This window comes from Equus asinus, chromosome X, assembly GCF_041296235.1.
Source record: "Equus asinus isolate D_3611 breed Donkey chromosome X, EquAss-T2T_v2, whole genome shotgun sequence".
Classification (NCBI taxonomy): Eukaryota; Metazoa; Chordata; class Mammalia; order Perissodactyla; family Equidae; genus Equus; species Equus asinus.
In genome coordinates, this window is record NC_091820.1 from 104,519,956 (window position 1) to 104,544,843 (window position 24,888).

A 24,888-nucleotide genomic window follows, 5' to 3' on the forward strand; every position below is an offset into this window, starting at 1 on the left:
TTCATTTTTACATGTAAGAACATCCATTTATGTTGGTGTTTTAGTGAATCTCTGTAACTTGTACTATATGCATTCTTTGTTTCAGGTACTTTTCCCAATGCTGATTCTGCATCTGTCCTTCATGGAGCGGTCTATTATCCAGTGATGTCAGATCCCTATGGGCAGCCACCTTTGCTGGGTTTTGATTCTTGCCTTCCTGTTGTGCAAGATTATCCCTATGTTACCCCCTGGCATCGAGTTGGTGCAGCATATGGTGGTGGTTCTCAAATTCATGGTGCTATGAATCCTGGGCCGGTTGGCTATGTTGCTTCACCACCCTCAGCTTCTCATTACGTACCTCAGAATATGTAAGATTCAGCAGTATGAAGTATCCTTGCACTGCCATTTTTCTTGCTGTTTTGGTTTTTAAAAAGTATTTTATGTTAGTGGTTAAGTGATTTAGGTGGTTAGGGTGGTTACTATTATATCTGTCTTTAAGATTATTTTATCTTTTGATTTAAAATAGTTCTTTAAAATAAAGGAATATTACTTTGGGTTGTGAGTAAGGAAATTGAGATGAATGTACAACTAGCTCCATATTGAGCATACTTCATTGTATTCAGTTGTTTTCTTGTCAGCCAGCTTGTCAACTTTTTATTAGCTGATAGTACCAATTGATAAAAGGAATAAATCAAACAAAGTACTTCCTTGGTTCAGATGTCACACATCATATTAAACCATGCAAAACTGGAATAACTTCCACTTTTTTCTAGAAAATAAGACAAACCAAGAGTATTTGCTTCTGGGTAACTAACCTAATATTAAATGAGAGAGCTCTTCAGGTTTCTTAAGAATTGTGTGAACTGAGTTGCGTTCTATGATGTTAATCAGTTTCGAAGGCACATGGTGCTCTGCTTTAGATTTATCCCATGTGGTATTGTTTAATATTGGATTTATGTAAATGTTTTACTGCACAGTATTGAATTGGTGTCCTTTGCAGTTAGCAGTAAATAAAAATTATCATTTAAAATTGCTAAAATGAGTGGGATTTTCTTTTTTGCTTTCTTCATTGCAGCAAAGAGTACCAGACATTCAATGTTCCAGTGTGTTTTTTTCCCCTTGTATTTTGGTTGCAAGAGAATGTGAATTTACAGCGTGAACTGGCAGGGCCAGTTGAAATGTTATGTAATTTCAAGATGGTGCAATGCATACTACCATATCTAGTTCTTTTCCTTTGAGAATGTATCTTTTTAGGTTGTATTTCTGTTTCTTAAAAAAATCTGTTAACTACCTTATGGAACTTTAATCTAGACTTACTTTCTCATTTTCCTATACTTCTAATAGTTGTCGTACCTTGTAGTTTTTGTTTTTAGACTTAGCTTGTATCTCTCCAGGCCTGCCTTGTCTCTGACTTTCTGTGAGATGTATTTCATCAGCCTTTCTGCCTTCTCCCTTTCATCTACCCAAAGACCACAAGATCTTCTGTATTCATCAGTTCTCCTCTGAGGGGTAATTCATCATGAATGCTTTGCTGTATCTCACCTGACAAACAGCTATTTTACAAGTGTTCTTTGGTTGCCTCAAAACCTATTTATATTGCCTTCTTTAAAGATTATTTGTGCTTATGAATCAGTCTGTCCTTTCCCACCTTCAGCTACACCCCAGGGAAAAAGAACCATTTGAGACCTCTGGGCTTGAGGTGTTTGAACAGTTGAAAGAACTGGAGTGGAATCCATTGCAAAGAAGATATGTTCTGTCTTCAGTGTACTATTCTCAAGATGATTGACATTAATGAGTTCCAAATCAGTCATTGTACTAGTTCAGGCTTCTCCTTCATAATAGACATGGAATGGGTTGTGTTTTGTTTTTGCATCCTTGATCTTAAGAAGTCCTTGCTCTACAAGTTGGCATCTGACAACTTTAGTAAAGAAAGATGGACAACAGTGCACTGATCTTTATAACAACCTAACTATGGATTAATGTTTTAGCTTCTTCTCTGCTAACCTTCTGGGTTCTCAATTTTGTGCAGCCTACAAATTGTTTTATATTTTAAATAAAGATTTAGTCAAGTTTAAAACGTGGAGCAACCTCTCTTCAACATTTTTCAAATGTGCTAACGTTTCTGAAATATACATAACTCACAGCAAGTGATTGTCCTGTATCTTCAACTGTCAGTGGTTCACTAATTAGTTTCTAAGGAGTGTTTTAGAAGGTTGTAGTCTATCTCGAGAGTGAGAGTCTGGAAATTGTGTGGTTTTGAGACAAGCCTGTTTGCCTTAGGCTTCCAGTTGATTTGTTTTTATTTTAAACTTGTAGGTTACTGCCTTGCCTTGAATTCCATTACTAATTTAATGAGACGCTTGTTCCTTTTCTTTTTTTTTTTTGAGGAAGATTAGCCCTGAGCGAACTGCCTCCAATCCTCCTCATTTTGCTGAGGAAGACTGGCCCTGAGCTAACATCCATGCCCATCTTCCTCTACTTTATATGTGGGACACCTACCACTGCATTGCGTGCCAAGCGGTGCCATGACTGCACCCAGGATCCAAACCGTCGAACCCCAGGCCGCTGAAGCGGAACGTGCACACTTAACCACAGCGCCACTAGGCTGGCCCGAGATGCTTGTTCTTAACTTAAAAACCAGAGATCAACCTAATTGTTACTGTCACCAGTGTTTGAAATCAGCAGTATTTATAGTCTGTTTAAATCATGCAAGTACAGTCCACTATTTTACATATCTTCTAGGAGAAATAAGGAGTATTATTTCTCCTTGACCCTTTTGTGTGGTTTGGGAGAGTCAAGGTGACCTGTACAGCTGCAAAAGTCTGCAGTGGTTTTTGAAGGCAGCTTATGGATAAAAAGAAAAGTGGTTTTTCTGGTAATAAAAAAGCCCTAAGACTTAGCATGTTTAATCAATCTATAGTATAAAGATAGTGGTAGATTTCTTTGTATGTATTACCTTTTTGGTTGCCCTTGATGTTACAAAAGACATCCATCTTTGCTCTTATAACCAAATTGCATCCATTTAAAATTGTTGGGAAAGGAGATATAAAAGCGCTGTGGTTTGTTTTGGACCCTTTACTTCTACCCCCTTCCTGGGATAAATCTGGTTGTACCAAAGGTAGAAAGCTGTATCATTTCCATAGTGAGTAAAAACAATTAGAATGCATTTTTATGCTGTGGATATTTAGTCTCAAAACTAATTGTTGTTTTCTGCCTTGAGTAAGAGCAGATGAAAATATTGTCTTTTACTGTTGAGATTCAAGACTTGTGAATTTAAAATATCTTTCATTTCCTTGGAGCCTATAATAAAGGCATAACCTTTTAATTAGCTTTGGAAATAAAAGGATAAACATTTTTTATGTGAACAGATATTTAGTACTTATTTCAGACATAAATCTCCACGAATAATAAAAGAGTCCTTTGGCGGTGGGGGGGGGGGGGGGGTGTGCATGAACTTAATCTAGACTTTTCTAAATCTGGGACAAATTTAGTCCAGTGTACATGAAAGCTTTTTGAAGCCATCTATATTTCCATTTATAATAAAAACTAAGAATTCAGGGGGACTATTATAGCAAAAGACAACATCTTGTTTCCCCCCATCTTACCTAGAATGTTAAGTTTCAGGAGCAACTTGTTAGATAACACTTGTCTTCCCTCCTGCCTCAATTCTCAAAGGCAGTTCCAGGGATGTGTGGGGGGCCTGTGTGTGGGGAGATATAGCTTCAGGAAAGGATGGACCTGAGTTTAGGGAACTACCTACTGTGCAACTAAAACTGCTTTAGAGTGATAAATGTGGGTATCACCTCAAAATAATTGAGGAGGCAGGGTTTATTTGTTGAAGCTTGGGGTTTGTTATGCTATTCCCTCTACTTTTGTGTTTGAAATTTTTCATAATAAAGAAAAACTGCCTTGGTAACTGGTCATCTGGAGAGTAACTGTTTGTTGATAAAGTTAAGAGTTCAGGTTTTTAAAAATTTTGCCTTGCATCCTGAAAAGAAACATAAGATTTTAGATAAGCTGTCACATAAGGTCCATAGGTACCTTGTTAAGATGTCTGGGGGTTGGAGGAAGCCTATAGTGTAGACAACTGATTCTTAAAATTTTGTGATTCTCAAGAATGTTCACTAGCTACGTGTAAAACTAAATTTTATTACACCATGACATTTATTTGTGGTTGAAACTAATTGAGGTGAATGAACCCCTTCAAGTTCTACTGCTTCACTGTTTCCCTAATAATCACCACTTTTGAATTCTCTTTTCTCCTTCTGGCTTCCAGAGGGGAGCTTGGAAACCAGGAAATCCTTTACCATTGAACAGCTATTTGCTGCTGTTGTTTTTTTTTTACTTGGTAGGTGGCTCTTGCCACTGACTAAACAAAGGGGGGAGGGGGTATTCGACAATATGGAGGTTAAACTGAATCAATTCTTATGAATTCAGACTAGTCAGTGAATATAAATGCCAAGATCTATTTTAGCCAGACATTATTAATAGCCTTGATTAGTTGGTGTTATATGGGTGGTCGGTCCCTTCACCTAATCAACTAGCAAATCTTTTCTTGCAGACCTTATGGCTTTTTCCAAACTATATAATACAAGTTTTTCAAATCATTTGCAGAATTGTAGAAAAAAATTTTACCCTAGTACTAGGGTACTAAAGTTCTAGACTTAAACTAATGTTTTATTTCTTTGCTGGTATATTAGCTAGATTAAAGTGATAATTTTTATCTTGATAAATTTCAGTTATGCAAGATGAATTCAAGTTCTGGAGATCCGCTACACAACATTGTGCCTGTAGATAACAATACTATACTGTACACTTAAAAATCTGTTAAGAGGGTAGATCTCATGGTGAGTGTTCTTAGCACAATAAAAGAAAACTGCTACCACATGTATAGCCCTACAGAAAAACAAACACCATTTTATATTCAGTTGTTTTGCTTGCTTCAGCATTTGAACTTTGTTTTCATATTCTTTCATTCCTTTAGCTCTGCTGAAATAGCTTCAACTACCCAATAAATTTTCTTCCTCCAAGTTGTTTTGAAGCATGGTATAGGTTTGGCTTTAGTTAACCTAGTTCTTTACCTTTACTCACTGCTTATTTTTTCCAACATTTTATTAAGAAAAATTTTAAACATACAGAAAAGTTGAAATAATTGTGCAATGAACATCCATATATCCACCACCTAGATTCTACAGTTAACGTTTTACTATACTTGCCTTTTCACATAGCCATCTATAAGTCCTTATTTTTTGATGCATTACAAAGAAAATTGCAGACTTAAGTATACTTCACCTCTAAACATTTCAGCATGCATATTGTTAACTAGAGTTCAGTATTTGTTAAAGGTTCTTTTTTTCTCTTTTGAGGTAAAGTTTACATGCAATGAAATGCACAAGTCTTAATTGTTTGATGCAATGAATTTTGACAAATAATACATCTGTGAAACCCAAGTCCTTATCAAGATAACATTTTCATCACCTCAGAAAATTCCCTCATGCTCCTTCCCATTCAGTCCTTACTTCTGATCCCCGTTCCTAATCAATTAGCCACTGTTCTGATTTTTTCCTCCACCATAGATTAGTTTCTGTTTTTCAAACTGTATATAAATGAGTCAGAATATGTGCTCCTTTGTGTAAGGCTTCTTTCAGCATAAGGTTTTTGGGATTCATCCATGTGTGTGTCAATAGTTCCTTTTTATTACTAAGCAACGTTTCATTGTATGGATGTGTGATCATTTATCCATTCTGTTGATGGACACCTGGGCCATTTCCAGTTTTTAGATATGAATAAAGCTGCTGTGAACATTTTTGTAGAAGTCTTTTTGTGAGCATTTAGTTTCATTCCTCTTGAAATGGAATTGCTGGGTCATAGTTTAGGTGTATGTGTAGTTTTGTAAGGAACTGCAGGACATTTTTCCAAAGTGATTGTACCATTTTACACTATCACCAGCGATATGCAAGAGTTCCAGTTGTTTTTCGTCCTCGTCAACATTTGGTGGTGTCAGTCTTTTTGATTTTAGCCATTCTAGCGCGTGTATAGTAAGTGGTATCTCAGTGTGGTTTTAATTTGCATTTCCCTGATTATGTTGAGCACTTTTTCATGTACTTATTTACCAGTTGGATATATTCCTTTTTGAAGTGTGTTTAAATCGTTTATGTTTTTATTATTCAGTTTTAGGATTTCTTTGTGTATGCTGGTTGCAAATTTTTTTCTGATATATTACTGCCTTTTTTCTTGTCCTTACCTAAACAATATGTAAATGTTATACACCCAATCATGCTTAAAATAATTAGGCCAGGACTTGCAAGTGAGTTATTTGGCTGAAAGTTAAGCTGTTCTGGTAGGCTAACCAGTGCTCTGGTGGCCTAAAAGTTAATGTTAATTAGTGGAATAAAAGACAATAAAACTTCAAGAATCTGAGTTAATTAGGGTAAAGCTAAGCTGAAAAGCCTATTACCATAAAAAAATCTTAGAAATGTCAACTTATACTTGAGGAAATATTGCCCAACTCAGCTCCTACTAGTTTAATAATGACCAGCTTAAGCTCACTTTATGTGTCTTCTCACTGACCAACAGAGTCAAACTGTTCTGTACAACACACATCATACTTTGGGTATTCGATAAGGAATAAGAAATTTCCAAGATAAGGCCTGTAAGCTTTCTCAGTGTTGTAACCTATAACTTTATGACTGTATTGGTCCCTTTATGTCATCATCTCAAACTTATTTATGAATGCTTATTCAATTTTTAAATATTTAATAGTCACAGCTTTGTTTAATGGGAAATATAAAGGTTAGAATATTAATAATGTTTATTCTCAAGCATCTTTTAAAAATATATTGGACTGTAGAGGTCTCCCTTAAGTGTTTCTACTGGTTATGGTGTAAAATCCATTGTTGTTCGTAAATGTTTATTAATAATAGGTGGCTATAAATCATTACATTGGAAAAGGGAGGAACAAAACACCTTAAATCTGAGCAGTCATACATTTTGGGGGGACAAAGTAAATGCTTTATTTTTGTTTATACTGAAGCTCAAAATACACAAAATCATTTTATTGTACAAGATTCTTTTTAACACATTTAAGGATGACAGTAACTTTGCACTTCTTACAGAAAGTATTTAAATAAAAGTCATAGTTACTCAAGGAGGTTTTAGCTATTAAAATAGTAATCTGCAAAGCCAAAACGTGATTTACATAAACACATTTGGAATTTCCCCTTTTCATGATTGAGCTCAGGAGATATAATTAACCTTAAGTTTGATGCAAACATTTTCTGTGTGGTGATGTGTGATTGGGGCCACCAACTAGGCTAAGAAAGTGAACTAAACACCGCCTGTCTTTTCTAGTATTCTTTTTCCTCTATCAAGTGATAGCTCTGAACAACATTCATTGTTCTGAATAGGAAGAAACTCTTCATCCTCAATGTCAACCCCATTTTGGAGAAATCATGAAATAGAATCCTGTGACAAGTTTAAATATTGATATTTTCTTGAATTCTACCACTGGTGTGCATTCTTATGTTGTAAGAAATTTCTCTTTTGTAAACAAAGAGAAATTAAAATGCTTTCACTTGAGAAGGATGTGTTTGTTTATCCTTATTTGAACTGAAATGTCCTTGAGAAAGTCTTTGTCTTTATAGTTGAAATAAGAGAATATATGGGTTTACTTTTACTATATTAAAGGAGAAACTTGAACAGTTGAAGTTAATAATTTATCAAATTGGATTTCCTTTAAGAAAACCACAGAATAATGTGTTAACCCTTTGGGTTTAGAAGTTTCCTCATGAGCTCACACAACATTCATTTTAGTGCCATTGGTTCCAATGATCTTGTTAGACACTTGAGAATTCTATCTGCTTCTCCTGCCCAAGTATACTAAGTACAGTTACCACTCTGCTTATTGGACTACAGGCTACACTGGTTATTTAAAATGACCGCTTAATATATATTGTAAAAGGAAGTCCTACAAGATGTGACCACAAAGTGATGAAGCTAGACTTTAAATGTGACTAGATCTTATACAGGAAATACCTGATCTAAACATGATTTTCAAGTGACCTGAAGATTCAGCTAGTTGCGGCCATTCTCCCAGTTGGAGCCGCCGCCTCCTCCTGCTACCAGAGCTCCTTTTGAGTCCAAAACCCTCCCATTTTTCTACAAAGCTTGGACCTTTCTTAATTGCCCCTTTTCCTGCTAACGGGCTAGTTGTCAGAGCCTCTGCATTATAAAGTGTCATTTCCTACAGATCAGATAGGAAGCCAATTCTGAGTTTATTTACAGCATAACCTACTGGAACTCTGAATGTGTTTTACTATTTAAACACAAATGTTTCAAGGGTTAAGTCATTATGGTTTTTCCCAAATTAGTGGAGGTTGTACACCTAAATATGGGGTTTTGGAGGCTATTCGCTTATTCCAGTAAGGCTGCCACTATTCCAAGCATGTTTGAAACCAGGTTCCAGACTGCAAAGAGGAACAAGGAATCTTTTGGATGTGATGGAAATATTTTGTATCTTGATTTTGGCAGTGGTTCCAAGGGCATATACAACTTTGAAAACTCAATTGTACACTTTAGATGAATGTAGATAATTGTGCATAATTGTTCCTCAATAAGGTTGATAAGAAAAAAAACTGGATTCCAAAAAACAGTTTCAGGTCACTTTACAAACCACACAAGAAACTGTCTCATTATCTTATAATGGTGCCTATCAAAGTGCCTATTGTGCAATAGCACTTGAAAAATGTTTATTTCTTACCAGAAAAAGTAACACTCAGCTTGACCACCCAACTTTTTACCAAATATGAATCTAAAATTACTTTTGACTATTTCTAAAAATTTAATCTTATAGGATTCATGATTTTCTACCATGGAGGATATTCAGAGATTGTTTTGTGGATTTTGGAATTCCTCCCAAAAGCAGAAGTCCACAGTGGTTTGAGTAACGGCAGTATTTGAATATGGGTGCAGCTTCTTAAGGTGACTACTTTTAACAACAGCATTCATTTGGGCACATAAATTCCAGCATGTTCATGAAAATACTGGTCTCATTATTTTATCTCATTTTAGCATGTTTATTTCAAATTTGAGGCTAAAATACGACATCAGATATAGAATCTAGCTTTCGTCCGTACTACCCTCCTCCAACTTTACTTTTTATTTCCTTTTCATGTAAAGTTTTGACAAATTCATTTTATTTCTTAGATAAGATTTGGAGAAATCAATCCTTCCTGTAATTGGTCAAATGTGCATATTTATAAAAACCAGTCAATAATATTGTACAATTTAAAATGCAACTTTACTATGAGTCTGATACTTTGAATTTAGGAATACTGTGATCACAAGGTGAGGACTTTCTGCAATCTGAAATTCAACCTAAATATGACCCAACCTTTGAAAAATGATTGACAAGTTGTTCAGAGCTAGTTTTCATATACTGTTGCATTTCCGGATTTTGTTGAGGGAGAAAATGGTGATGTTAATGTTTTAATCCAGAAACTACATTTTTTTAAATTGGGGAACTCCATCTCAACGTGGTCACCTAAAAAGTTGGACAACTTGGTAGTTTAGCCCTATGTTTTAAAGTGCTTATCCATACTCATGCTGACTTTGAAAGGTTTTCCATCTATTTACTACCACCATCTAAATACATCAAGTACTTCCCTCAAAAATCCAAAGCTTCTTTGTTGTCTTGTGTCTTCCAAGGGTCAGTTTTAAGGGTTGTATAAGACCAGAGAACTGTTAAGAGGGTTTCTAGGTTGGAAGGAAATTGGTGGCAATGAGTATTTGGGGTATATATTGAATTTTGTGGGAAAAGACCTAACATGGCCAAGCGCGGCTTAACTGTACTTGCAAATGGTTGGCCACCTTAGACTAAAATAAAAGGCACACTGCCACTTACTCATTCAAGTACCACCAAGCATGGTGCCTTGGTATGTGTGTGTGCATGTGTTGAGATTCAGCTCCTAGGATGTTAGGTTGCCCTGAAACCTGCTCATAGAGTCAAAGAGCAAAATATGCTGCAAATTGGTGAAAACGACCTTCACACTGCAGGCCATTCTTACCTACTTCTTCATTTAGTCTTTTTTGGTTCTATCAAGTCATTTGGAGTTTTAAAGAAGGCTTTTTTTTCTGAGGGTGGGGACGGAGATAGATCAGATGTGTGCTGCAATCATGGATTTAAGAAGTTTGGTTACAATAGTCAAAAGTTGTAGCCTCTTTCTGTTACTACAGAAATTATTTACCATTCATTTGTGTAGTAACAGGAACTTTCTACAGCACTTTCACAACTTTTCACATTAGATAAGAAAGATAGCTTTTGTCATAAGGGTATTCCACTTAATTTTATATTTAATATTATAGTTCCTAATATGTACATATCTCTCAAATACCACAAACACTGATGGTATGTCTCTAGAAAAAGAAAGACCACAACTCAGATCCAATAAACTAACAAGTATCAGATACAAATCCACTCTAGAGTGGCAATAAAGCAAATACTGAGCTTAAAAATACTAGAGCCCCCTGGCCTGTTGCCTGTATCATTCCAGCAATTAACTCCTTTGTTTCTTAATAAACATTTCGCTTTCTAAAAATAAAGCTCTCAAAACCACCTACCAACACCTTTTCTAGACCACCATGCAGCAAATAGATGGAAATCCTAGGTGGTATATCAACATATGAATAGTAATATCTCAAGTATGCAGATTTACTTAATTCACCAAGAATGTATGCTTTTATTTTTACAGATAAGTTCTTTTCTTCTGACCTAAATGCTTTATTTTTCTTCAAACCAGAAACCCCAAATTCTGAGAGCCCTCAATATTAACAGTTGTGCTACAGTAGATGCTGTCATAGCAGTTTATTTTAGCAATTCCTCACCACATCTCAGGAAGTTTCTTTCCATTGAAGCTATTCCTGCTCCCCTTCCTTTCAAAATGATCTAGTATTTACCACAAGGGGTGAAGGGCGAAGGCCAGAGCATTCAAATGCTATTAAGTTTCATTGCATATGTGTGTGTGCATGTGTATACACAGGCAAGAGTCCCACTTTTACAAACATCCACCAAAAAGCAATGCAAGCCAAACCCCACATCTGTTGGAAAAAGTGATAGAAAAGGTAATTGGAAATACAGTAGAAATAGCATTTCTCTGTACTAAAGTAATGCTCACATTGAATTGGTGTACTCAGTTCCCAATGGCTAGTTCTACACCAACAAAGTAGATATTTGGAGTAATTATCTAGATAAAGCAAGCCAAAGAAACAATCTAAAATGTCCATAGATTTGAGGCAAAGCCGCAGGGGTTGGGGTTGGAGGGAGCTGACAAGTAGGTATGAAGAGGTTATTTAGGTGATATGAACAATTACATCAACTTATATTGGCTATGTCCATACAAGCAATCTGTTTATTAGCCTATTTTGAAAACTTGATTACCAAAATAATATGCTCAATTTTTCTTACGTAGTTTTAAGCAGGAAAGAATATCTGCCTAAGTTCAAGTACTTTTTACATGATGGTTTAACAAACCAAGTTCTGGACTGCTTAAACTGTTAGTCAAAACCACCACTTGAGTCTCACCCACAAGGCAATATGAATGTCAAATGGTTATTTATATTTTCTTGCTAAGGTATCAACTCATATTTTTCACTGAAATTCCCAATGAAATTTGCAGGGGGGTTTTGCACTGTCATAAGAACTATAAAGCTCTTATTGAAGAAGTATTTCTTTATTATTTGTCATTCAAAAGGTGAAGGCCCACTTTTTTTTTAACTTCTTTAATCAAATTGCAGACAGATGTTTTGATGTTTTAGACTTATCTAAAATAGCCTAAATTAGATCAGAGTGGAATGATAAATGACTATGGGAGGCAGAAAGAACTGGGAAATTTTCAATATCCCCTTGTAAGTGGACAGAAGTCTAGCTTGAAGTATTTAAATCCCTGTAAAATTTGGCATCTTCCCAAAATGATGATTTTGAGTTTGGAATCTTTCCTGGATCTTTTTACTCCACCGGACTTAAAACTAAAAGTGGAGGAGAGGCTTCAACAATGGTCATTTTCTAATAAAATTCAGACATTTTCTTTGTAATATTTTTACCCTTATTAATTATCAGGGAGACTTTATGGTGGAATCAAACAAATGAATACAGAAGTCTAGAAGTGATAAGAAAACCAATTGTAATGGAAGTAGTATAGATATTTAGACAAATTGTAAGTGATTCTTATACCATTTATAATTATATTTGACTTTGGAGTACATTTTTAACTTTAAATATGTCAGTCTGAAATTTGTAGAGTTCACGGCACTTGGGGCAAATTAACAAGAAGGTATCTGTAGTGGCTGTTCCATTTTTACATCTCCTATGTATAATATAAAATATATATGCTTCATAATAAATGTCCTGTTTCTGTTATCTAGAAGATTTAGGTTTATTGACTGGCTCTGTGACCTTAAGCAATTCATTATCCTTCTCTGAGCCTTTTTTTTTTTCTATTTGTAAAGCAAGAGGTCAGAATAGAGTAGATTCTCTCCAAGGTTCTCTTTTAGCTCTAACTTTTTATGTTTATAAATTTACTCTCAAGTTGGCTTATACCTTCTCTGGGGTCAGAGGACATACTTAAGCATGTGATTTGAAATAACTTTCCTGATTGTAGTTGATCCAGAGAGTAGAGAGGTGAACACAAATCTCTTTCCCTTCCTACTTTCTACTGAGTTAAAGTTAATAAAAATGTTGGTGTCACCAACATGGAAGTTAGGGCAATAGCTGTTTAGCTTTAACAGCTAACTGGCCTCAATTCCCAACATAAGCAGGCCTCAGCATAGCTACTGAAGTCTTAAGCCCAAGTCACAAAGAAAATAACCCTGAGAAGATCTGAAAAGGAGAATACTGCCCATGAAATATGACACTGGTTTCTTTCAGTAGTAGAGATTGGCTACTATGACTTATACATGTTCTCTCTTTAGAACATAACTGAGAGAAGACTGTAGTTTGAATCATGGTTCTATGTTTGGCTACCCTTGTTTTCTGACAAATTGAGAAAATAACTGCCAGAACAATTATACCCGGGTTATCACATATGCATGCATTTGTGAGAAAGACATATCTTTTTCTTTTGATAAAATAGGGCCATGTATCGGGTTTTGGTGCCATCAATATGAGTTAGGAATGTAGCTCAGGTTCTATTTATTATTCAAAGTGATTTTGACAATTGGGAACGTTGAATCTGTAACTTTAGTAACTTTCCTTGTGGAAAGTAACCTGTTATTGATGTCAGGGCCATTGATGATAGTCTCACTTAACGAAACAGGAGAGAAGTTAGATTTAAGGAAATGATCACTTGAGATATGATCAAGGAATTATTTTGGGACAATCCCTTGCCAAATGGGTCTTGATACAGCCTGTTCTCTTGATCATTTTTCCCTGGATCTGAGCTTTTCCTTCAACACCTCCTCCTGTTCCTGCCTCCCCCTGAATTTGTCTCTTCTTCGTCTGGAATATTTTGACCATCAGTCACTGAAGCTAGGGCTGAAAATGGGAACTGATTCAAATGACAGAAACTACACTGTCAAAGCTGTTTTGGAGGCATATTTGCAGTATTTGAAAATTCTTCACTTCACTTTTACTGGAAAGTATACAAATGAATTTAGATAGATTCCTATTGCTGTTGACATTTATAAGAACAGGGCAACATTTAACTAACTCTTACTTCTCTGAGCTGCATACTGTTAATTTAATCTACAGGACCCAGACCTAGGGCTGTTTCAGGTCTTATGTTAGAGTCCAAGTTGGGGAAAACTTTGTGTTAACCTTGGAAAAAACTACCCTTGTTCAGCAGGTTATCACTTGGTGGTTATTGGGTCTAATATGATGACCATATGCATTAGGGACTTCATTTTTTAACCCGCACCTTTGTATTCTGATGAGGTCCTCTTAAGCTGTGGGAACTAATTTATTTGGATAGATAAATACAGCTTTCTTTGAAGACAGTAGAATTTGGATCATGTGTATAGTTCCATGATTTCACTAGGCTTGTTATGTTATATATCTAACTAAGTTTACACATGCAATTCCACTGCTCCCAATGAATATTAAAACTTCAGCTTGAATCAGGTTATCTAGAACTAAAATTGTCTTGTCGTTGTTTTCTATCAGAAAGCAATTAATTAAAATGAAGATAGGTGCTCTTTTCAGATTTTGACATTTCAATGAGATGTCATATTTCTGATAAAAAAAAATATCTTCAAATCCAGGCTTTTATCTTAGAAATGCTTTTGATAGCAATGATGACTAAAACTATCAATGGTAAAAGGACCCTATAAATATACCAGCTAATTATTTTTTATTACCAATGTATGAGATGTAGTGACTATTGGTTAGAGTGCAGTAGAAGTTTTTAAAATCAGTAGACATCCTAAATACTAATCTCGATACTATAAAATTTTAAAATGTAGTAAGTTAACTGAAATACACAAACACAGGAAAGGAATTCACTAACTTATTAAATATGACATATACTATGGGGTAAATATTCATTGGCACACATGAGAAAACTAACACACCTTTAAGAAACAACCCAACAGCCCCCATGATAAGGAGAAGTTGTAGCATTTAAAAGCAAAAACAACAAGAAAGCCAGTTATACCTAGAACCACAAGCTGACAATTCTTTGGAGTCTGTTCAGTCTCCCTTTGATGCTGTTCATTGAACCAGAATGGGCAGCATGGAGCACTGAAGGGCAACAAAGATAGGCAGGTTAGTTTGCCTTATCTGATAGCTGGTGGGGACTGCTGAGCACATACCTCAGCCCTGTGGGGAAATGGTGTGAGATCCTGAGAAAGGTCAGGAATCTGTGCGGCAGCAACAGTAGCAAAGTGGCACCTGGAGCTTCAAGGAAGCAAGGGTAAGAAAAGCAAAGCCAAAGGGTTAAGCACCCGACTGCACCTCTGCTGATTAGGGGCAAACGCCCCTTCAGTTGATTGTGAAATGGACTTAGTGTTATAGGTATAAAAAGGCAAATAATAGTAATAATAAAAACAAGAACAAAAAATGGAGAATGTGGCTATAAAAGACAGTGGAAATAATAGGAGTTTCACTCTCCTTTCTGGGTGGGGGGGGAGCGGGCAGTGAGAGAATCATATCCTATGTCACCTCTGAGAGCAAAGAAATGACAAATTTTCTGCTGAGTTCCAGAACAGGTGATAGGGGCTTGACTTAGAGCCGAGTTGTAACTTGTTCTTCCTGTCCATCACCCCATTTGTGCATGAGCAGGTCGCAAGCCTCTCCCCACGTTTCAAATACATCCTCTGAGGAGTCTAATAGTTTAGAATTTGAGGAGCAGATGCTGGATGCACAGTGAAGAGAGCTGGAACAGGCTAGAGGGCATTCACTGCTCTGAGCAGCACCCCGGGCTTCACCTAATTCTACCTCACTGAGGTTAATTTCACTTTGAGAACAGGCCTCTGCTTTCCCTTTCTCCATCTGAGAATATCTGATGTCCTGCCACATATAGTGCTGCTGAACGATTCCATCGGAAATTGTGTACATTGGCTCTGAGTTGGGTTCAGACATACGACTATTAAACTTGGAGAATAGGAGCCCCAGTTTCTTGAGAGAAGGACCCATGATAGAGCGTTTGCTTGATGACTCAGCTTTTGACTTCCCTTGGGCACCACTGGCTCTTGGCATGGTTCTGACGAGAGGTGGCCCATGGCAGACCTTTTTCTTGCAGCCTAAATTGAAAGAGACACTCTTGGATTTGGCCCGAGCCCCACCACTGCCATCATTGGTATCATCCCTCTGAGAGAGTTCAGTGCTGCTGGTGGAAAAGCTTCTCCTTGGGTGCTTCCTATTTCCTAAGAGGTCAAGCACTTCATATCGAAAGCTGGAGATGTCCTGCTTTAATTCCTAGGACAAAAGAGAAGACATGTTATGTTAAGAAGATTGGTCTTTAGTTCAAAAGAGGTACATTGGGTATCCTTTGGAATGTTTCAGGTTTTGTCTAATAGCAAATCACAAAGTACACAAACTACCAGAAAAATCTCACATTATCCCAGCACAGGAAAAACATATTCATAATTATGTGGGCAGGGCTGGCCATTGGAAAAATTGTGCAATTGGTGAAGTTGATTTCAGAACCTCCCCATCAGGAGCACACCAACAGACTAATGTCTGCTAAAGTGTTAACTAACAATTAAGGTAATAGATTAAAGCACTGGCTCTCATAGGTATCTGCATATAAAAGGACTGCTGAAGAAGTAAAGACTTTTAGGACTCTAAGGAATAAAACCAGGGAAGTAGAATGTCAGGTGATGAGACTGCTGTTTTGGGACAGGGGACCCTGTTTGTTCAAGTCTCTATGAAATGTCTTCTATCTCTAACTGGCTGCCCAGATACTAGATTGATCCTTTAAAAAAATCATCATTTAAAAGCTTAACTTGGATCATGCCATTCTCCTGCTTAAAACTCTTTAGTAACTTGTCACTGATCTTAGGTAAAAGAAGAAACACCATACCACTAACTACAAGGTTTTTCAAGGCCTGGTACCTGTCAGTCTCTCCCCTTTCATCTCTTCCTACTCTTTCTCAAAGCTCTCTACTGTCCATGTGTGTGGACATATTCTCTCTTGCCTCTGAGCCTTTGCCTATGCTGTTCTCTCTGTCTAGAACACTCTTCTCTGCAACTCTCCTTTATCTGGCTCCTCCTTCAAGCCTCAGCTTAAACATCACTTCTTTTAGAAAGCCTGCCCTGACTCCCCAAGTCCCAGTTGAGTGTCCCTCTTCTTTGTGTCTTCATAGCACTTTGTGTTTATGCTGTTAGAATACTTCATCACCATCTATTATTATTGTTTTCATGTCACTCCATGAGAGTAGGGGCTGGTTATATCTTGCTCATCACTGTACCCCAGCACCTAGTGGAGTGCCTGGCACATAGCAGGCCCTCAATAGATGGAGTTATTTCTATGGATTAGGATAACAGCCTTCCTAAATTCCTTAGAAAATATACATGTGTTCTATGATAGGGTTTCTCAATCACTCGACATGTTGAGCTGGATAATTTTTTGTTGAGGGGGGCTGCCCTGTGCGTTGTAGAATGTTTAGTAGCAACCCTGATCTCTACCCACTAGATGCCAACAGCACACACATCCCAGTGTGATGACCAAAAATGTCTCCAGACATTGTTGAATGTGTTCCAGAAAACAAAATTTGCTCTGATCGAGAATCACTATTTTAGGCTAATGCTAGTATTAGGAGAATTTTAATGTTTAATGGTAGGGTTTTTGAAATCTTAGATTGAATACTAGATTTTTCCGATCTTTACCTTATATCTTTTAAGTAAAGAAGGCCTTTAAATCTCCAGGCATCGTCCCTTTGCTACCTTGCCCCTCGCCACCCATCCTTGCCACATCATTTAAAGCACTCAATTTCCACACTGAGAAACACCCAGAATATTAAAAGAATGCATAGGGCAGATTTCTTTTATTCATAAAGCTGATTTTCTTGTGACAGACTTTGGTAAAATCTCTCCATCTACTGGATGACAGACTATTCTGAGAGAGAGAATAAGAATTATAGTTGCTGTAGCTATATTATAAGCAGTTGAAATTTCATCGCTAGAAACCACAAACACGATGAGGACTAAATGAGGCTTAAGAAATGTGAAATGAGAAATTAAACCACTTCATGATTAAATTACCTTAAAATTTTCTTCTGTTAGCCCCTCATTTGTTTTGGAATTTCTTATCATAGCAGCCACATATCTTTTGACTAAATTCCTGATGACTTCCTGGAATTAGGGAAAAAAATCAAGAGGCATTTAGTTTCCTTCTCAGGCTCTCAGTAAAATAAGAAACACACACACACACAGGAAATAAAATATTCTTAGACCATCTTTGCAATAGAAAATCCTCCCAGGAATCCAGCCATTTTCTGCAAAAACTCAGTTAAGAACATTGGCTCAACAAATAATTATTATGCATCCAAATTTGGTGGCAGAGTGGGCCAGTAAGATAAAATTCACCCAAGAGGGAAATTTTCCATCCAAGCATAAGGTAAACATAGATTCACATTTATAGAATAATGAGACCAGAATAACCCTTGAATGGTCAGAGTCAATATCCTTTCCCTTCAGCCTGGATTAAACTTTAACCCTCCTTGTAAGATGAGAGCTTTTCTTCCTTTTATCAAGTTGAGAAAGTCATTCTTCAGTGTCACAAAGTCTGCTGATTTCAATGTCCATTAATTACGTAATCAAGATATTTTTCTTAGAGTCCCTCTACACTCCTCCTTTACAGGGATAGCCTCTTTTTACACAGACTCTAGGGAATGGAACACACATGGTCATTAAGCTTTGTATTAGTAATGGTGATAATGATAGCTACCACTTAATGCAATCTGTCAGGCACTGAGCCAGGACACACACACACACACACAGACACAATCATACATACATACTCACAACTCAATTCTTACAACATTGTGAGTTGTTTTATCATCCCCATTTTACAGGTGAGGAAACAGGCTCAGTGAGATTAAGTGACTTAGCCAAGGTTACTCAGCCGACCTAGAACTATTGTGCTTAGTCCCTGTGAGGAAGCTTTACCTGGTAGTGTTGATTCTGTATCAGGCTGTCAGCATGGCGTTCCTATAATTGAAAATGGACAGAGAGGTTATATCAGTAGTCTCCCAGCACCCCACCCCCCGGATATATTTCTAAATATTAGGACTAGAGGATGACACAGGAGCCCCTGGCCTGACAAACCCCCAAAACATGTGTAGGTTGGAGTGATTCTATGATGCTTAAGACAGGGAGTATCACAAATGAGGGAAGATAGGAAACAGTTTTGTTTAAAAAGAAAGATAATTTTAAAAAGCCTTACTGTGAAGCTTCTCAAGTTGTGCCTTCTCCGTCTACCATCAGGGTCTCTTTTCGGGCAGAAGGTATTGTTGAACCAGTTACCAAGGTATAGAAATGACTTGGGACTGGGGATGATGTTGAAAGGAGGTGGCAAGGTGCCACCTTCATCAAAGTAACTCATCCAGAGTTTTGTCCTTGCAAATTTCCATTCAATATCGGCATGATCCTATGAAAGAGAGAAGTTTGAGGATTCAGGATGGGAAACTGAAAAATGCACCAGTGGCACATTCTAAAAGTTCAACTTACTTCTATAGAGGGCAATCTGTCAGTAGCTGTAAAAATTCAAATTACATATACCCTGTGACCCACTAATCCCCTACTTCTAGAAATTTATCTTATCAATATACTTGCAAAAAGATGTATGCACAGGGCTGCTCACTGTAGCACTGTAGCTTGTAATAGCAAAACAACTGGCAACAACCTAAATATCCAACAGTGGGAGACTGGTTAAATAAATGATATCACATCCATAAAATGGCTTACAATATAACTATTAAAAACATAGTAGATCTATCAACATTTTTTATATAGAACATATATATGTGTATATGCATTTGTCCATCTATAAGACCTCTAAGTGAAAAAAGCAACATAAAGCACAATATATGTTATGTACTACGATCCCATTTATTAAACTAAAAAATTTGCTTTTATATTACACGCTTACATATTCTAGACAGGTACATACTAAACTGTCAACAGTAGTTATTTTTAATAAGTGGGATTGGTGTAGAGAGGCTTTCTTTTTTTTAAAAAAAAATCAATGTTAGAGGCTGGCCTGATGGCGCAGTGGTTAAGTTCACACATTCTACTTCAGTGGCCTGAGGTTTGCCGGTTCAGATCCCGGGTGCAGACATGGCACCGTTTGGCAAGCCATGCTGTGGTAGGAGTCCCACATATAAAGTAGAGGAAGATGGGCACGGATGTTAGCTCAGGGCCAGTCTTCCTCAGTAAAAAGAGGAGGATTGGTAGCAGATGTTAGCTCAGGGCTAATCTTCCTCCAAAAAAAAAAAAATCAACATTATTGAGATATGATTTACAGAGTAAAATTCACCCATTTTAAGTGTTCGATGAGTTTTGACAAGTGTGTATACTTCTGTAACCACTATCATAACCAGGCACACACACACACACACACACACACACATTTATTGGTGTACATTTCTAGGAGTTTTAAGACCTGGATGGACTGATGTAACCATCATCACAATCAGGATACAAAACAATTCTGTCAATCCCCCAAATTCCCTACTGTTGCCCCTTTGAGATCAAACCCTCCTCAACCACTAGCTCCATTCTCTATCCCTGTAGTTTACCTTTTTAAAAATGTTATATAAATGGAATCATACAGTAGGAAACCTTTTGAGACTTGCTTATTTCACTCGATATTAACATATTGGAGATTCACCTGTTTTTGCTTGTATCAATATTCCATTCCATTTTAGTGCTGTTCCATTATACAGATGTACCACAGTTTGTTTATTCATTCACCCATGAAAGAACATTTGGGTTGTTTCCAATTTTTAGCAATTATGAATAAAGCTGCTATGAACACTCATGTACAGATTTTTGTGTGAACATGAATTTAATTTCTCTAGCTTAAATATCTAGGAGTGGTATGGTTGGGTCATGTGGTCAGCGTATGTTTAACTTTATAATAAACTACCAAACTGTTTTCCAGAGTGGCTGCACTGTTTTTTCATTCCCAGCACTTGCTCTGTATCCTCCTTAGTACTTGTCAGGTTTTTAAAGTTTAACCATTCTATCAGATAAGTAGTGGGATTTCATTACGGTTTTAATTTGCATTTCCTAAATGGCCTATGATGTTGAACATCTTTTCATATGCTTATTTGGTGTCTATATATGCTCTGTGGTAAAGTGTCTGTTCAGATCCTTTGCCCATTTTTATTGGGTTGTTTGTTTTCTTACAGGTGGATTTTGAGAGTTTTTAACATATTCTGGATACTAACTCTTTGTCAGAAATTAACTTGCAAATGTTTTCTCCCGGTCTGCATCTTGTCTATCTATTTACTTTATGGTGCCCTTCACAGAGTAAACTTTTTAATTTCGATGAGGTCAAATTTATCAAATGTTTAATGGATTATGCTTTTGGTATTACATGTAAGAACTCTTTTCCTAACCCTAGGTCATGACGATTTTCTCTTATGTTTTCCTCTATAAGATTTATAGTTGTAAGATTTGCGTTTAGCTTTACGATCTACTTTGAGTTAATTTTTGCATAAGTGGTGAGTTTTACGTTGAGGCTTTTTTTTTTTTGCCTATGGATATCCAATTGCCATTTGCTGAAAAGGCTATTGTTTCACTATTGAATTGCTGTTGTACCTTAGTCAAACATCAGTTGGTCATGCTGGGACTACTCAATATCCACATTCAAAAGAATGAAGTTGGACTACTACCTCACACCACATATAAGACTCAACTCAAAATGGATCACAGACCTAAATTTAAGAGATAAAAACTATAAAACACTAAGAAGAAAACTTAGGGGTAAATCTTCATGACTTTGGACAAGACAATGGTTCCTTAGATATGACACGAAAAGCCAAGTGACAAAGGAAAAAAAATAGGTAAACTGGCCTTCATCTCAAAGTTAAAAACTTTTGGGGCCAACCCTGGGGCCAAGTGGTTAAGTCCACACACTCTGCTTCTGCGGCCCGGAGTTTCACTGGTTCGGAGCCTGGGCGTGGACATGGCACCGCTCATCAGGCCGTGCTGAGGCTGCGTCCCACATGCCACAACTAGAGGGACCCACAGCTAAAATACATAACTATGTACTGGGGGGATTTAGGGAGAAAAAAGCAGAAAAAAAAGAATATTGGCAACAGTTGTTAGCTCAGGTGCCAATCTTTAAAAAAAATAAAAAGTTAAAAACTTTTGTACTTCAAAGAACACCATAAAGAAAATGAAAAGACAACCCACAGAATGAGGGAAAGTAATTAAATATCATATGTCTGATAAGGGGCTTGTATCCAAAACATATAAAAGGACAAATATACCAATTTAAAAATGGGCAAAGCACTTGAATAGACATTTCCCCAAAGAGGGCATATAAATGATGACTAACAAGCAAACGAAAAGATACACAACATCATTAGTCATTAGAGAGATTCATTGAAACCACAATAAGATACCACTTCAAACCACGAGGATGGCTACAATAAAAAAAAAAGACAGATAATAACCAGTGTTGGTAAGGATATAGAGAAATTGGACCCCTCACACACTGCTGGTGGGAATATACAATGGTGCAGCTGCTTCCGAAAACAGTATGGTAATTGCTCAAATGGTTAAACATATAGTTACCATATGACCCAGCAATTCCACTACTAGCTATATACCCAAGAGAAATGAAAACATATTCCGCACAAAAACTTGTACATAAATGGTCGTAGCAGCATTATGCATAATAGTCAGAGTGGAAACAACCCAAATGTCGATCAAACAATATAAATGGATAAACAAAATGTGGTATATCCATACAATGGAATACGATCCAGCGTTAAGAAGGAATGAAATACTAATACATGCTACAACATGGATGAACCTTGAAAACCTTATGCTAAGTGGAAGTATATTCATTCTGTTGAGTCTTCCAATCCACAAACATAGTATGTCATTCCTTTCATCCATGTTTTATAGTTTTCAGTGCACAAGTCCTGCACATGTTTTAAGTTTGTACCCAATTGTTTTATTTTGTTTGCAACAATTGTCAATGGTACTATCTTTTTAAATTTCAGTTTCTAATTGTCTACTGCTACTACATGATTGATTTTTGTGTATTGACCTTGTATTCTTTGGCCTTGCTAAATTCATTTTTTGTTCTAGGAAGTTTTTTGATAGATTCTTTAGGATTTTCTTCATACAGGATCATACCATTTCCAAATAAAGACCGTTTTACTTCTTCCTTTCCAATCTGTATGCCTTTAATGTTTTTTTCTTGCCTTATTGTACTGTCTAGAATCTCCAGTACATTGTGGAATAGAAGTGCTAAAAGCAGATATGCTTTCTTTGTCACTGATCTTAGATAGAAAGCCTTTAGTCTTTCATCATTATGTTAGCTGTAAGTTTTTGTGGATGCCTTATTATCAGGTTGTGGAAGTTAAATTCTACTCCTAATTTGCTAAAACATTTTTTAAAAATCATAAATGTATGTTGAAGTTTGTCAAATACTTTTTCTGCATCAGCTGATATGATCATGGGGTTTTTCTTGTTTAGACTAGTAATATGATGGGTTACTTTGCATTCCTGGGATAAATCCTATATGGTTATGGTGTATTATTCTTTCTATGTATTGATAGATTTGATGCACTTTGTTGAGGATTTTCATTTCTATATTCATGAGGGATATTGGTTTATAGTTTTTTTCTTGTACTTTTTTCCTGGTTTTGGTACCAATATAATATAGTATATATGGAATATTTTGTATAATTAATTTTAGCAGTTTCTTTTCACTGTATTTTAATGTGGCTACTAGAAAATGTAAAATAATATATGTGACACATATTTGTGACTTGCATCATGTTTTTATTGTACAGAGCTGCCCTAGACTAAAAGTGGTTTTGGTCATGCCTAACTAAGCTTAAAAGCAAGCCTCCATAGGATCAAACTGTTTTCAGAATAAAGCTCAAGAATATTTATAACAATACAAAAATATGCAGCACCCAAAAAGGTAAAATTCACAATGTCTGGCATCCAATAAAAATTTATCAGACATGTCAAAAAGCAGGAAAATATGACCTATAATGAGGAGAAAAACTTTATGAAAAAGAGCCAGATAAAAATCAGTTGTATTTCCATATAGTAGCAATGAACAATGAGAAATGTAAATTTTAAAAAACAGTATCATTTAAAATATAAAATACGCAGGGATAAATTTGACAAAAATGTACATGTTATGTACACTGAAAACTACAAAAGATTGCTGAGAGAAACTAAAGAAGACCTAAATAAATGTAGAGATACACTGTATTGATGACTTGGAAGAATAAATATAGCTAGGATGTCAATTCTCTCCAAATTGATTTATAGATTCAATACAATCTCAATCAAATCTCAGTTGACATTTTGGAAGAAATTGACAAGCTGATTTTCAAATTTATATAGAAATACAGATGACATAAAATAGTCAAAACAGTTTTGACAAAAACAAATTGGCATAAAGATCAATGGAACAAAACAAGAAAGTCCAAAAATAAATGCATGCATATATATAATTGCATGCATATATGTAATTGATTTTCAGGAAAGGTGTCAAGGCAATCCAACTTGGAAAAGATAATCTTGTCAACAAATTCTCTTGGAATAGTTGGACTTCCATAAGAAAAAAAAAGAACCTTGATCCTTGATCCTTACCTCACACTATATACAAAAATTAACTCAAAGCGGATCATGAATGTAAGGGCTAACTTTAAAAACATTTTACTAATAAACAATTTACCAATTGTTTTCCTTCTTTTTGTTTGCTTTGGGTTTAATTTGCTGTTCTTTTTCTAGCTTCTTAAAGTTGGAAGGTAAGGGTTATTGATTTGAAATCTTTCTTCTTTTTTTTTTTGAGGAAGATTAGCCCTGAGCTGACATCTGCTGCAAATCCTCCTCTTTTTGCTGAGGAAGACTGGCCCTGAGCTAACATCCGTGCCCATCTTCCTCTACTTTATATGTGGGTCGCCTACCACAGCATGGCTTGCCAAGCGGTGCCATGTCCACACCTAGGATCCGAACTGGCAAACCCTGGGTGCTGAAGTGGAACACGCACACTTAACTGCTGCACCACTGGGCTGGCCCCTCTTTCTTCTTTTTTAATATAGGCATATACAGTTATAAATTTCCATCTAAGGAAAGTTGACATATATCATACTCTCACTTTCATTCATCTCAAAGTATTTTCTAATTTCTAATTGTGATTGAACCAATGGTTATTTTGGGGTTTCTTGTTTAATATCCACTTACGTGTGAATTTGCCAAATTTCATTCTATTA

General features: G+C 36.3%; 2 protein-coding genes across 6 annotated transcripts in view; one reads left to right on the forward strand and one right to left on the reverse strand.

Moving 5' to 3' along the window:
• Positions 1-3,921, forward strand: part of LOC106845125 (ALG13 UDP-N-acetylglucosaminyltransferase subunit) — a 60,655-nt gene extending 56,734 nt beyond the window's left edge. For 3 of the 5 annotated variants that reach the window (XM_044764322.2, XM_070503019.1, XM_070503017.1), the window contains one exon: positions 86-3,920. In XM_044764322.2, the coding sequence (XP_044620257.2) occupies positions 86-351 (266 nt within the window). In that variant the 3' untranslated portion in view covers positions 352-3,920. Of the gene's footprint in view, positions 1-85 lie in introns of all 5 variants that reach the window. The other 2 variants (XM_070503018.1, XM_070503020.1) reach the window with 2 other exon arrangements.
• A 7,462-nt stretch (positions 3,922-11,383) lies between these two features.
• Positions 11,384-24,888, reverse strand: part of TRPC5 (transient receptor potential cation channel subfamily C member 5) — a 271,349-nt gene continuing 257,844 nt past the window's right edge. The window contains exons 9-12 of the mRNA XM_070503016.1: positions 18,855-19,058; positions 18,578-18,619; positions 17,672-17,761; positions 11,384-15,883 (exon numbers count right to left, since the gene is read on the reverse strand). Of these exons, the coding sequence (XP_070359117.1) occupies positions 15,191-15,883; positions 17,672-17,761; positions 18,578-18,619; positions 18,855-19,058 (1,029 nt within the window). The 3' untranslated portion in view covers positions 11,384-15,190. The remainder of the gene's footprint in view (positions 15,884-17,671; positions 17,762-18,577; positions 18,620-18,854; positions 19,059-24,888) is intronic.